At 33.0% G+C, this 14,568-nt stretch overlaps 1 protein-coding gene across 1 annotated transcript; it reads right to left on the bottom strand.

Moving 5' to 3' along the window:
* Positions 1-224: 224 nt before the first annotated feature.
* LOC108971095 (kelch-like protein 1) lies at positions 225-10,468 on the bottom strand. Its single transcript, XM_018936923.1, has 8 exons — positions 10,341-10,468; positions 2,741-2,911; positions 2,312-2,669; positions 1,864-2,235; positions 1,490-1,791; positions 967-1,171; positions 504-599; positions 225-437 (listed from the first exon to the last, which is right to left on the bottom strand). The coding sequence occupies exons 2-8, from the start codon at positions 2,890-2,892 to the stop codon at positions 231-233; spliced, it is 1,692 nt and encodes a 563-aa protein (XP_018792468.1). The 5' UTR covers positions 2,893-2,911; positions 10,341-10,468; the 3' UTR covers positions 225-230.
* Between the last annotated feature and the right edge of the window lie 4,100 nt (positions 10,469-14,568).

The raw sequence follows: 14,568 nt of genomic DNA, 5'->3' as shown, positions 1-14,568 counted from the left end.
ACATATACAAAACGAAAAGGGCCCGTTAATCAAGTATAAAGCACCCTATATTTGAGTATATGCTTTGCCGTGATTCTGTAAACATCGAGATGTAAGAGAATGTTAACTAAAAACTGTGTAGGATACAAAATATATGACGCGTTTTTTGAAAATAAAAAATCAGATATTTTGATATTTCTTAAAAGAGAATTTATTACAAAAAAAAAAAAATATTTATTCGTATCTTTTATTCATTTCGACTTCAGTGAAGCTACAGGCACAACAAAACAGGTATTAAAACCTGTTTGAGGTAATGAGCACATTTCTCCCCAATAGTAATTTTCCTCGTCATAGACTGATACACATGTCTCGCCATCAGATATGCCACCAATAACCCATAGTCTATTATCTAGCGATACGCTAGCTAAAGGACTACCGCTAACTTCCAAAGAGTAGAACTGTGAAATGTTTTCAAGAATATTTAGTTTGACATCAAGCGATTTGCAAAAATCAAGTTAATATACCTTAGACCATTTGTCTTGCTGAGGATTGTAACGTTCAACATGGCAGATATCGCCTTTACTGCTTAAAACATAAATACTACCCTTATGTGCAGCTATCTGTAATATAAAAAGTAGCAATAAATGTTGTGTTTAATTTAATACATTTAATAGAGGTTAGAGGGCGACTAAATAAATCAAAGACTATTTTAGGGTCGAAAATTTTGGTTATTTTTGTTGAAGGCTTGGAATGGTGAAATCAAACTGACTTCTTATTGTAACAATAGTATATATTTCACAAATAATTTGGAAAACTCTAGACAGGATACGAATTTCGGTTACGTATAGAAGTCCAAGAAGTGGAATGTTAATGTTTAAGCACTTAAGTAAAATCGTCATATACCGTCCTTCTTGATTTTACAAAATCATTTCATAATGAACGTTCTACTAATATTAATATCAATAAGTATTTTTTAATCTAACTCACAGCAGGATCGACGTGACCTCCTTTCATTTTCGCGCAAGAAGTCCATGTATTCGAATCCGGGTTGTAGCATTCGAAAGATTTTAGGCGGATACTGGAATTACAACCGCCCGTTATGTATATTTTACTATTCAAAGTCACTGCACCGGCTCGATATCGTCCTTCAATCAAGCTGTTCACGAACTTCCAACCATCGGAAGTCGTATATCTGGAAAAACACAATAGCAATGAAAAAAGAATGCATACAATCTATAAACTGAAGCGTCAAAAGTGACATTGCGTCACGGTGCATAGTCTATTAAAAAAACTTAGAATTATTCTAAAGAAGTCGTTCAAAATGTCAAAGAGTTAGATAAGATCATAACATTCAGTAAAAAGGAATCCATTCTTCCTAAATGTAGAACTACCTTTTTTATTCACCATCCATACTACCCTAACACATCTAGGCTAAAGTATAAAGTTAACCTGAAATTGTTAAAGCTCACAATCACCATAGTTAGGTGATTCTGTACAGATTCAAACGTACCTTTCCACCGACGACAGAGTATTAACTCCCTCCCTGCCACCAATCGCGTAGATTTTACCATCTAATTCGACAACGCAGTGTTCGTCTCTTGCTTGCTTCATGGCGGGCAAATTTTGCCAAGTCTTATTCCGTATATTCCAGCTGCGGACAATGTTGAAGGATTCACCTTCAATATTACCGCCAATAAATATTAAATTATCATCCTTTAAAATAGTTCTACACGATTGGTATTTGTATTTTATACTCGCATATTCTTGCCACTTATCCTCAGCTTTGTTATATTGCAGCAGCTTAGGATTAATCTATCCAAAAACAATGTACGTACATTCATTTAAAATTATCATTTTTGAATATAAGCCACAGTGTGCCCTTACCGATGAGCAAACCGCTAGTATTGTTTTCTCAACACAATTTGTACCACTGATTCCACGTGGTTCTGTAAATCGCATATTTATCTTTGTTCGTACTTCAGGCTTACTGGTCCACAATAACGCCTTGAAGGCCAGCAGCTCACAGCCAGGTAGTGGCTGTATGTGTGTGAACATAAAGTCTGCATCGAATTGGATAAGCCGTAGACAAGCTATTAAAAGAGGCAGTTGCTCTTGACGCGCTGGAACATCGTAATTGAACCAGCGTTTTATGGCATCGAATGCAACTTCCTCACGAGTTATATTCAAATTGTCAGATTCCAGAATACGTTGCATTTTTTCAACATCAAAATTCAAAAATTCATTGCTTTGGCTTATCTAGTATCATTAGAAACAAAATGTCGATTACACAAGTACCGCTATTATGAGACATTACGTGTATATTTAGACTCACCTCCACGAAATTCTGTATTTCGTATTCGATGATTTTCTGCTTAAGAAGCTCACACTGCGTTTCACGCTCTAGCGTGTAAGCACCCTGTAATGTGTATTCACCGATATGTTTCATAAGGTAGTCCACACAACTGATTATGGCATCGTCCAACTGCAAAACGATTGCCGCCTTTATCATAGCACCGACATTGTTAACGGTAATAAGTGTTTGGCCGGTGTAGCAAAATGCTATTAGACGCTCAAAAATATCGCTATCGATATCATTTATTTCGATGACGGGATTATTGCCTTGCTCGCCATTGAAAAGGTTCTCAAAGTGAGGACTCGCTGCTGCGAGTATCAAACGATGTGCGGGTATGCTGTGCATTCCAAGAATTATAAATATTAATCTATAGCATTTTATTTAAACTGAGGACAAAGTTATACTTACACGGCCGTTGAGTTCGAAAATTTAAATGACACATCGATTAGCGACTGTTCGTCGTAAAAGCAAAATATTTTCGTCATTAGTTTCTCCATGAAACGGTTCGCCTCAGTCAAATTACTCTGAAGAGTTGGTCTTTGCGTACAACTCGTGGCCATTACTAGTTATTTAACTTTCCTTTTGTAAGAAAAAAAAAAATACAGTATTAAATAAAATGTTTTAAATAATTAGATTCAACTCGATCCTTGCTTTTAAGTTGTCTAGTGTACCCGTATGTATACAGATGTTTGAGATGACCTTGAGACGATGAAATATTTTCTTTTTACAAATCAGAAAAAAGTGCTATAAAAATTTAAATCGGACCACAAGTTTGCAAACCCTCAGTCTCTAGGACTCATTTTTTACCATTTACTTTTTTAGCGACAATAACGATCAATCAATATATTAGTGGTGATCTATATGTGTGACATTTGAATGTAATGTGGAATAGGAACACGTTTGTTTAAACAGAATATGAAATGATATGAATATTATTGAAATGGGTTCAAACCTCATTTTCCCTCCTATACACAATATATTAAACTCTCTACTACTATTATTCTATAGTTGAGTGTATGTCACAAACATATACATATGTATATATTTCATTTGAGTTTTAGTACTGAAATTTAGTGAGCCTTTGATCTATAATATAGCAATAATATTTGCGTGCCTTTTACGGGTTTCCATATTCGTCACACTGGACATTAGAACCATCCTTTACTTTTTTAAATAAATTTTCAAGGCGTTACCGTTTCAATAAATATAATTGACAAGAAATAAAATTTAATACAATTAATTTTTAGTTGGATTTACATATATTCGTTTTGTGATTGTGAGATCTTGTGCTCGTATACTGAATGTCAAAATGAGTCACTTAACTGTAAAATCGAATGTCAAGATTCGATTTTCGATCGACTTCTGAAAATAAAAGACGATTCATAAATATTGACTATTTTACGAGTAAACTTGTTATTCAAGTAGAATCGGATTCGAGTTTACTACAATTCCAACGAGTGAGAATGAAAGTACCATTTTGACATACAGTGGTACCTCAATTCTTCCAAATCTCGATACTTGAAACATCTCGATTCTTGCAATAAGGAAATATTTTACATCATGTACTCAGTATTTGCGACATCAAAAAATTTGACTACTTATATAATACTTGCGACAAGGCCATGCTGGTTTTGGTAACGGTTCCTTAGTTCGAATACATTTCTGAGAAGTCCCGTTTTTTTCGATGATGAACTCTTTTAACACTTATGCATGTGCGTTTCGGGAAATTTTAATCAATTTTAACTGACGGAATGATGGAAAATCATGAAATGGTTTGCAAAACGAAGAGCAAAGAACTTACCTATCACGACTGATATGCTCAAGGTAAACGCCAAATTTATCCATGTAAAAATACAGGAAAAGAGAGGTGACTTTCGTGCTAACAATGGGTGGATCACAAACAGATATGGAATACGAACACTGAAAATATGTGACGAAAAACTTTCGGATACTTAATCCATTTTTGCAAACTTAAACGAAAAACTGACTGATTATCTGAATTGTACTGCTATTATACAGCCCATGGACCAGAATGTTTATAAGACTTACGAAAATGAATTACAAAATAAGCCTTTTAGGTCGTTCGACAAAGAAAATCAGCTTGAAAGACGCAATATGTTTTTTTTATCTAATGCATGGAATTACGTTAATGTGTCCTCAATTCGGTCATCTTTTCAAAAACTGCTAGACATAAGAACCGAATGGGATAATGAACAGATCGAACGCGATGTTATGACGCTCAGAGGCTCAGAAGCAACGTAGTACTGAACCATAGAACTTGTACCAAACAATTTAAAAATTTTCTAATTCCACATAATAAATATGCACATATAAATTCAGGTATGTCTACTCGTAACTATCTATATTTATGTATATATACTAACATATTTAACTTAAGGATTTTTGAAAATAATATTAAAAATAAGCATATATGTATGTAAGATTCGTTTATTTTATACAAAAAAAAAAATATTCGGTACTTGCAAAATCCTCAAAACTTGCACAGAGCTCGATTTTCATTACGTGCAAGAATCGAGGCCATACTGTACTGCATTCAAAATTTCTTCATGACTCTTATATTTTTATAAATATGTCGGTATGTTGTACATAGAGAGATCACATTTATTGTTTTTGAAAATGTTGAACTTTAAATATGAATATCTCAAAACCGATGGTTATGCCGCATACGGCATACTACGTGCTGTTACTCAGCAGAACCTTCACTATCATCATATACTGATCTTTGCGCCGAATTTGGTGCAGCAGCGAAATTTGGCTATTTTCCTTCGATTTCGAAGGATCACAATGTGGATTATTAAATTATTGCCGAAATTCTCTAACTAACTATTTAAAATTATCGCAAATATCTTAATAATAAACTGAGTAATGGAAGGATACCAAGACTTGTGCTCTACACTGAATACCTACATATGTTTACCGAAAGCAGGGCATGACATAGAAATTTTTTGAATTTGGCTGTGTGACATATCATCGCTGCCCGCTCTTCTCTTGTTGCGCCTGTTGAAACACTTCAACTCTGACAAAGTCTCCTTAAAACTCCAAAAAAAAAAAATAATTATTCTTCTTCGTCATTGGGCTAGACTCCGACAGACGTTTCTTCTTTTAGCAATTTGGCGCTAATTCGAGACCATAAATCTTCCGTTAAAACTTTCTCCCAAAAGCTCTTTTGGTCTTTGCTCGTCGTTTACTTTTTAGCCTATTCAGTTAAAAGTAGCATCTGTTGGCAAGACTTATTCTCTGTTGGATTTCGAGTCTGGCGCTGTTGTTGGTGTTAATTCTGGTTCGAAGAAAGACTTTTGCTGCGACTTTTAAAGGGGGTTTAAGGTTAAAAAAATTATTTGGCTTTTTTTCCTAACCTAATCTACTGAACCGATTTTTTTTTTGAAAATTTGAACATTACTTCTTCACATTAATAGACGGGTTATCATTTTATCAATTATTTTCTCTTTTTTATTAACAAATTAACTGCAGTTTTTTGAGCTAAAATCGAGCTTTTTACTTTCAAATGCTGCAAAAAGTAGGAAAAGAAAAAAATATATATATTTTTTTTTTAACTTGAGAAATAGATAACCTTGAAAACGTACAGCAATTTTTTTGTTTCAGATGATCCGGCAACAAGTTACTCGTATAATGTTTTCCGCTAAACCACTTTTTTTCAAGGCGCTTCTGGAGATTCACCGCCACAGGCTTATTTATTAATATTTTTCATAACATTTTTTTTAATATACTTTAAAAGTTGTACAATAATATGTCATTAAACTTAATAAAATCATATTAATCATGTGGCCGCAAAAAAAAAACACAAATAAACAATTTTTTTTTGCTTTCAAACCTTAACACCCATATTTTTATACCCTGAACAGGGTATATTAAGTTTGTCACGAAGTTCGTAACACCCAGAAGAAAGGGTTGGAGACCCTATAAAGTATATATATAAATGATCAGTATGTCGAGCTGAGTCGATTTAGCCATGTCCGTCTATCTGTATATATACGAACTAGTCCCTCAGTTTTTAAGATATCGTTTTGATATTTTGCAAACGTCATTTTCTCTACAAGAAGCTGCTCATTTGTCGGACCACTATAACATATAGCTGCTATACAAACTGAACGATCGGAATCAAGTTCTTGTATGGAAAACTTTCACATTTCACAATGTATTTCACAAAAGTTGGCACAGGCTATTTTTTAAAGCAACAATGTAATCTCCGAAGAATTGTTCAGATCGGTTGACGATGGCATATATCTGCCATACAAACTGAATGATCGGAATCAAGTTCTTGTATAGAAACTTTCACATTTGACAAGACATATTCACGAAATTTGGTACAGATTATTTTCTAATGCAACAATGTAATCTCCGAAGAAATTGTTCAGATCGGTTAACTATAGCATATACATAGTTGCCATACAAACTGAACAATCGGAATCAAGTTCTTGAATGGAAAACTTTCACATTTGACGTGGTATCATCACGAAATTTGGTATGGATTACTGCTTAGGGTAACAATATAATCTCCAAAAAAATTGTTCAGAACGAATTATTATAGCATATAGCTTTCATATACACTCTGAATAAGTTTGCGTACAAAACTAGTAACAATTTTGTGTGGCTCATTATGAATTTGTTTGTAAACAAATTTAAATTTTAGGGTTGTATTATAGGTTTGCAACACGTGGAAGAAATTTTTAAAACTAGACTCAATCATAAAATATGGCAACCCTTTTTTCAATAAAGATCCAAAAAATGGGCATCGCAGCCCTACAAAACATGAGGATTCTCAGAATTTTTTTAGGTTAAATTGCATTAAAATTAGTTAAATCAGATTTGTTAGAAGTGGTTGAAGTTAAAAAGTTTTGTGAAATGACTCTATTATAAAGAGAAACTAACAAGTGCCAGCGAAAGTGCACATTTTGCGTGGAATCGGTCAATCGTATAAATCGATCCTTCTAAATTAAGTGATTGCGAGAAGTGCTATATCCTTATGGAACTGCAGAAAAATCCAAGGCGAAGGTTTCAGATGTTGCGAAAGAGGTTAACAGAATATTCTAGAAAAACATTTACAGCGCCAACGCGTTTAAAATTTTCAAAAAAGCTGGTTATGGAAACCACGTCGCACGGAAGAAAGCATTCATATAATTGATGAACAGACAAAAGCGAGTTGCATTTGGGCATGAGTATATTAAAAGTCGGTGCACTTCTGGAATAGTTTTATTTTCTCAGATTAAAGCAAATTTTGCGTATTTGAAATAAAAGGACGGAAGCTGGTTTCAAGAAACTCCGGTACCACACTCAATAAATAAAACAATATCGAGTTTTTTGGGTCAACAATGGATAAGAGAGTTTATTTGGACCTCCTTAAAATGAATTTGAAGCAATCTATTCTTACAGCACTACGACGGCAAGCACACTGCAAAAATTCTTAAAATTTGTTTTTTTTTACAATGTGCCCGAACAACTACATACGCTCGCCAAATCATCAGATCTCAAACCCATTTAGCATTTGTTAAAACGTTGAATCTGCCAACACATTTCTTCGAAAGAAATGCTAAAAAGTGTTATTCTTGGGGAATTAAGCAAAATCATACCGGAGGAAACGTCAAGTCTCGTTTATTCAATGCCAAAACGATTTAGAGAGGTTTTATTTCGTAAAGGCTACCCAATTAGTTACTAGACACTATCATTTTTGCTTTAAATGAATGTTTGTTATTTTTTCGTTCCTTTGTACGCAAAGTTTTTCTGAACCGAATTATTATTATTATTTTTATTTCGTTCTAGTTTTTGTCTCTTAAGTTTTTTTCAAAATGACAAAATGTTTTGCACATTAGACTGAGCTCCAAGAAACCAAAAATTTATGACCAAAACTGTCAAATTTATGGTAGTGGCAATGCAGAAATCAGTTGTTCTCTTTTGTTTTCATTTGAGCCAGGAATAAAGGGATGTTCAACTTATTCCAGTGTGAGAGCACCTCAAAATTAGCGTTTTTTATAACATTTTCCATTATGGCCAGATTAGAAAAAAAAAAAAATTATTTTTGGGCATTTAAATTAGAACAGCGAACATTTAATACGAATAAAAATTACTATATAGTGGTTATTTATTATATGGAGAAACTATTTAAATCTTTTTAAAGTATATTAGAACAACTGACTTTTGACCTTTGAATATCCAGTAAAAGGTTTTTAGCTTGTTAGCTCTCAATCATTATATGTTTTTAATAATTTTCCATTGAAAATAATACTATTATGCTTCAAATTACAAAGCATTTTAACAAATACCTTTAAATTTCACAAATTTATTTAATTTTCATTGTTATACATTTTTTTAAGTGGTCTTGAACGATGCAACAAATTCCTCCGTTTACATATTTTTTTGGTAAGATTTCAATCTGGCCATAGCTCGTTTCCAATTGATAAACCTCAAAACCAACTGAACTCGATTAGCTGTCAAAGTTCAGTAGGTTTTGACGTTTAGCAATTGCTCTCTCACTTCCGGTGAGAGAGGAGTTAAACATCTCTTTATCTCTATTTGAGCAATGTGTCATTGTTCAATTCCTATATGTACATATGCACATTGTTTTGCAAATATCGAGACGGGTGACAGTGCAACCAGCTGACTACGGAGAAAATTAAATTTTCGTGGATATCTTATGTTACGGATGGTAGAAGCGGTGAATATTGATTTACTGAGCGCTTTCTTAAGATAGGTCGTATCATACCTATATCCTGATACGGTCTACGGTTTCGCGTTATGCACTACCTGAAGCATCACGCTCGTAGCTTGCGCGTGTTAGTGGCATCCGCGTGTACACGTATGCCATCCCTTACCCGTATTTTCGTTTAGCACATGCTAAGCTTTTGCTCATACCTGCTTATGAATGTTTGTATATATGTATGTATATAACTCGTACTTGCTTTCGTAAACAGAGAACAGATGTTGGTATTTTATACAACAATTGCTCAACTAAAAAATAATATACCTCATAATAAAATATTATTGTTTCATCATTAACGATTTAAATGCAAATATTTTGCATTTCTTGCAAAGAATAGCAAAAAAAACTTTAGTTGCACGTATTTCAAAAAAATGTTGGTGTTGTTCCTTTAAATTTCGTTTCTCACAGGTTTTGTTAGCTACTTTAAGCACCCCTTTTTGTGATAACAGCTGTCCGCAATCCCCATAAAGAGGGAAAGAGAATGAGAGAAAATTAAAGAGTTTCTCTCAGTTCATAAGACGTACGTAATTATGTAATGGCCATGGATAATATGATACGAGACCCTGGCATTGGCTCTCATTTTTCTCTCTCAAACGCGTTCCCTGATTATTTGACAAGGAAAAAGATCAGGGAATTTCGATCAGCTGATTTCAGAAAAGGCGGCATTCCAGAAGTAAATCGCTATAATTGCCTGACGAAATTAGTGTGAAATGAAATTTCATTGAACTGTGCGAACATATTTTGGCAAAATAAATGTTTATGTAAATTAATTAAAGATTTAGCATTTATGTATATATGTATGCATTTTGTTTAATGTTTAATTTAGGGTTTTGTATAATTTATTAAATATCCAATCTAATATTTTTCAGTAGTGGCGTCATAGGCAAATGTTATAAAAATAAAAATGCGAGTTTTGGCAGCTATCTCTCGAATCAAAGAGTCTCGTATCAAATTATCCACGTAATGACTGCAATCAATCCAAATTGTTGAAAAACTGAAACGAGCATGTAGCATTAACTCGAGCGTTTCTTATGTTTCATAAGTACATACATATTTACGTATTCAGGTAATAACACAAAACATATTTTATGAAACTCACAATGAAATAGGGCAATTTGCACGTATGTATGTATGTGACAAATAAAAAAAAAAACTTGTTTTCAAGAGCATTTCAAATCGCTCGTCTTCGTTTTGACGAAGGATGACTTCTATTGAAAATTCTGGAGTTCGAGCTATACATATGTAACTGGATATATTTTTATTAATACATACCGATATGTTGTATTGTACAATTTTGCTATGAATTGCCGGCAAATGATATCACTACACAGTTCACAACGCACAATTTAAAAAAAACTAAACGTACTTTCTTTGCAGCTCACGCTATACTGCAGCTGAAACAATTCTTTGTAGCGAAGTTACTAAGTATACCGATAACTTTTGAATTTTTGCCAAACGTGTCAGCTGATTGCTCTCTTACAACGCCGGGTTGCCAATCTCGATATACTATACTAATTATAAAAGTTGTCTTCAATATATTTAAAATTTTCTTAAAATAACTCAAAATCAGAGGCGAATGCTATTATTTCTAAATATATAAACTATTTTTAATAGTTTGTTCTCAGTTTTGATATTTTATATTATGAAAAATTGTAACTGAAAACTTAGATGTGTACAAAAGTGTATATGCGTATTGAGCAATAGCAACATTGTTCATATGTAAACAAACAAAGATGGCTGATTTCTGCGTTTTTAAGTGCCTTAAAGTGCCCATACACGACACACAAGCATTGTATAACCCTACAAGTAACAAAAGAATCAGCTGTTTTCCAAGAATTTTTCACATCTGAGATCACCTGATCAAAATTTGCCTTTTTTAGGCACAGAGATGTAATTAAAAGAAATGTAGTAGATCAATTTTTTTGTGAAAAAGTATTTGTAACGGAAAACATTAATGAAAAATTTCAAGAATATTTCTGAAACAAAAGTTTATTGGATATTTATTGCTCTTCCTCACCACCTCTGAGGTTGCAATGTATGCGCGCTACCGATCTCTTTTGGGTGTTCGGTTCCCCAGAAGGCCTATTTTCACCCTTTTTATATTTATTATTTTATTTATTTTACAGTTTTAAATCAATCTACTTATTATAAAAAATATGACTAGACAAAAATAAATATATGTATAAAGTCAGGTACAATTCATGAATATTAATTACATTAAAAATATAACATTGACAATATATGTCAAAGCAATCAACTGGAAAATATTTAAACAAAAACCAAAATAAATATAAAAAAATCAGTTACTATTCCATTGTATGTATACATTAACAATACAAGTCTTAAAGATCGGCTTGTTAATTTTAACAAAAATAAAATTAATATATAAAAAATCAAGTACAATTCATCAATAATATTCAAAACAATCTACTAAGTAATAAATAATATTTACAAAATATTCTAAATCACCCACAGCGAAATACTTATAAAAAACCCTATCAAAGTAGTGGGGGAAAGAAGGGTCCAATACCTGGTACACGAAAACACTTAAAAAAAAATATTGATTATAATCGTACAAACCTAATGGCTAAAATTCAGATCAAGGTAATTATGGAAATGCGCCCTTCGACAGATAAACTTTTTGACAAATACAAAATAATTCAGACTGACAGACATATATACATACATATAAATTCCGACTAATATAGACAGACAAACGGGCGTGATTACTACTTATGTGTAACACACAAGAACTTTACGTTTTTGAAATCACTTTGTTTTACTTTTTTATTAAAAGCGTTTACTAGGAAATATGTTCTAATTCTAATGAATAGACATTTTATAATATCAGAATTACAATTGTCACAACAATAGTACGGTTTTACGTTAACCATTTTTTCAAATAATATGTCAGTTATAATTCAGTAATACCACCATCAAATCTTGGCAATGGCATTAAACAAATATGTTGTTTAAAATATTTATAGYACAAATAACCGCAAAAATACATAAAAGCATTTTTATGTAGAAAGCCGCTTTCATCTACGTCCACATTTAMCTCGATTTGTATATTTTGAAATGAGGTAGAATTGGTAGGGCTTGGTAAACTTTGAAAAGTTTGCCAAGAGGTATTTTGAACCAAAGCATCGTTGTAGGCGCTTTTGAGGGAGCTATTAGAAAATGACTCACACTGGTCAACTGGCAAGAGCTCGCAGTTCCCTTTATCTACACAACGAATATATCCTATGCCCCAGGCTCGTCTGAAAAGATATGAGAAACGCTGCGGAGCTATTCTCACATCAAATACATAGTTTTTACACAAATATTATATAAATATTTTTTTTTTATAAAATTGGAAACATTTAATAATATATTGATACAATAATTAATATTTTGGACAAAACTGATTAAATTTAATATTTAGGAATTTAAATAATCGAAAAATATTTCAATATTTTACAAAAATATTGTTAAAGTTATAAATTTTAAAACCTAACACGGCAACACACTACAGCAGATTTGAGGCATTTGAACGTTTTAGTAGTAGAATATTTGGGGGCAACCCGTACCAAGTGACTAATTAGTAGSAGAATATTTGGGGGCAACCCGAACCAAGTGCCTAATTTGTAGTAGATTTTTGCGTATGGGTTAGTGAAAAATGAAGGATTGATTACTTGTAGGTTTATACAATGCACACAAGTGCGTTCGATCGGTATATGTGCGCATGCGGTTCACTATTGTATGGGCTTGTGCGCGTACCGCGATCCATGTTCGCGAAAATGTTTGATTTTTTACGATCGATGTGCGCACATGTGTGTCGTCTATGGCGTTGTATGCGCAGAAAATCTCATTTCGCTCGTGTCGCCGAACACTAAAGATCGTGGATGGATAATGGCAAATGTTAAAGGGGGTGCCTGCTTTAGAGGCTTCAAAAATCGTTTAATTGATTCAAGTCAAGTTTATAGGCTTTATAGTTATATATTTGAACATCTTTCACAAATTTTTTGTAAACGAAATCTTTGATATTCTGCCTTTGAGAAGCAATTGTCCGACGCATCTCGAATGTGCATTTTTCAGGCGGCGGGCAGGATGCAGGTCGCAATTTCTATCAGAAGCAAACAATTCTAAGTGATTCAAATTTTTTATAACTTATCTTCTAGTTAAACTAAAAAAATTCCAAAAAAGTATTAAATTAAAAAAAGTTAATAATTGAAAAAAGTGTTTTTTGTCCAAAAGTCCAAAAGAAATTTTACTTAAATAGAAACTTAATGTCACAGATAATAAACTTTGCCCCATATTCCAACGACGTTTAGTCGCCAATTAAGAAAAATCGTAAAAATGAAAAACCGAGAAATCGCGCGTCAAAGTTTTCGCTTTTCGCCCAAGCGTTCATATATTTGCGAGACGCTCGGTCACTATTTCCACACAACACAATTTCATTGGAAGAGTTCTCAATTGAGAAAGCTTTAAGAATTTACCCAACTGATGACCAAATTATAAGTCATAATGAAAAAGTTCTCAAGACTAAGAGACTGTTATCTAAACGATTACATTTTCCATCAAAATACAGCTAAAGAATTAATGAAAGAAGAATGCTGCCAATAATACTAAGTTAAGCGTCGGCCATTCCTAAGATGAAAGATTGAAAAATTGATTATGCAGTAATTTATATGCTCTCGACTGTATGCTGCTGGACAAGCTTATGTAGCACTTAGTCGTTGTAGATCTTTGGGTGGTATTCGAATGGGAGAACTTGACTGCTGAAAGTTGACAGGTAAAACCAAATGTATGTGTAGCCTTAAAGGCAATGATTCCACACAATTGGTTAAGGCATCGTCCAACTGCAAAATGACAGCGCCTTGAACATAGCACCGATATTGTCAACCTTAATGAGCATCTGGCCAATGTAGCAAAAAGTTATTAGACGCTCATATTTTTGGACATTATTATGTTACATTTTGTAAATATTTGAAAACAGACCATAACTAAGTCTGCCTCTCAAATTATATTATATAATTTTAAATAACACTTTTCAGTATGCTATATAAAGCGATGGCCAAAAGCGATACCAAAATAGAACTTGGCACAAATAGTGCATTCAAGGTAGTTCGTAAATTATCAATGAAACAAGAAAAAACGTTAACTTCGGTTGCACCGAAGCTAAATACCCTTCACAGGTGCATTTATGTTAGTAACTATATGTTCAGTTTGCATGGAAGCTATATGCTATAGTTAACCGATTGGAACAATTTCTTCGGAGATTACATTGTTGCCTTAGAAAATAATCTATACCAAATTTCGTGAATATGTCTTGTCAAATGTGAAAGTTTTCCATGCAAGAACTTGATTCCGATCGTTCAGTGTATATGACAGCTATATGTTGTAGTGGTCCGATATCGGCAGTTCCGAGAAATGATTAGCTTCTTGAAGAGAAAATGGTGTTTGCAAAATTTCAAAACGATATCTTAAAAACTGAGGGACTAGTTCGTATATATACAGA

This window comes from Bactrocera latifrons, unplaced genomic scaffold, assembly GCF_001853355.1.
Source record: "Bactrocera latifrons isolate USDA-ARS-PBARC rearing strain unplaced genomic scaffold, ASM185335v1 scaffold_321, whole genome shotgun sequence".
Lineage (NCBI taxonomy): Eukaryota > Metazoa > Arthropoda > Insecta > Diptera > Tephritidae > Bactrocera > Bactrocera latifrons.
Note: the sequence above shows the minus strand (reverse complement) of the source record. Positions and strands in the feature narration are given on the sequence as shown.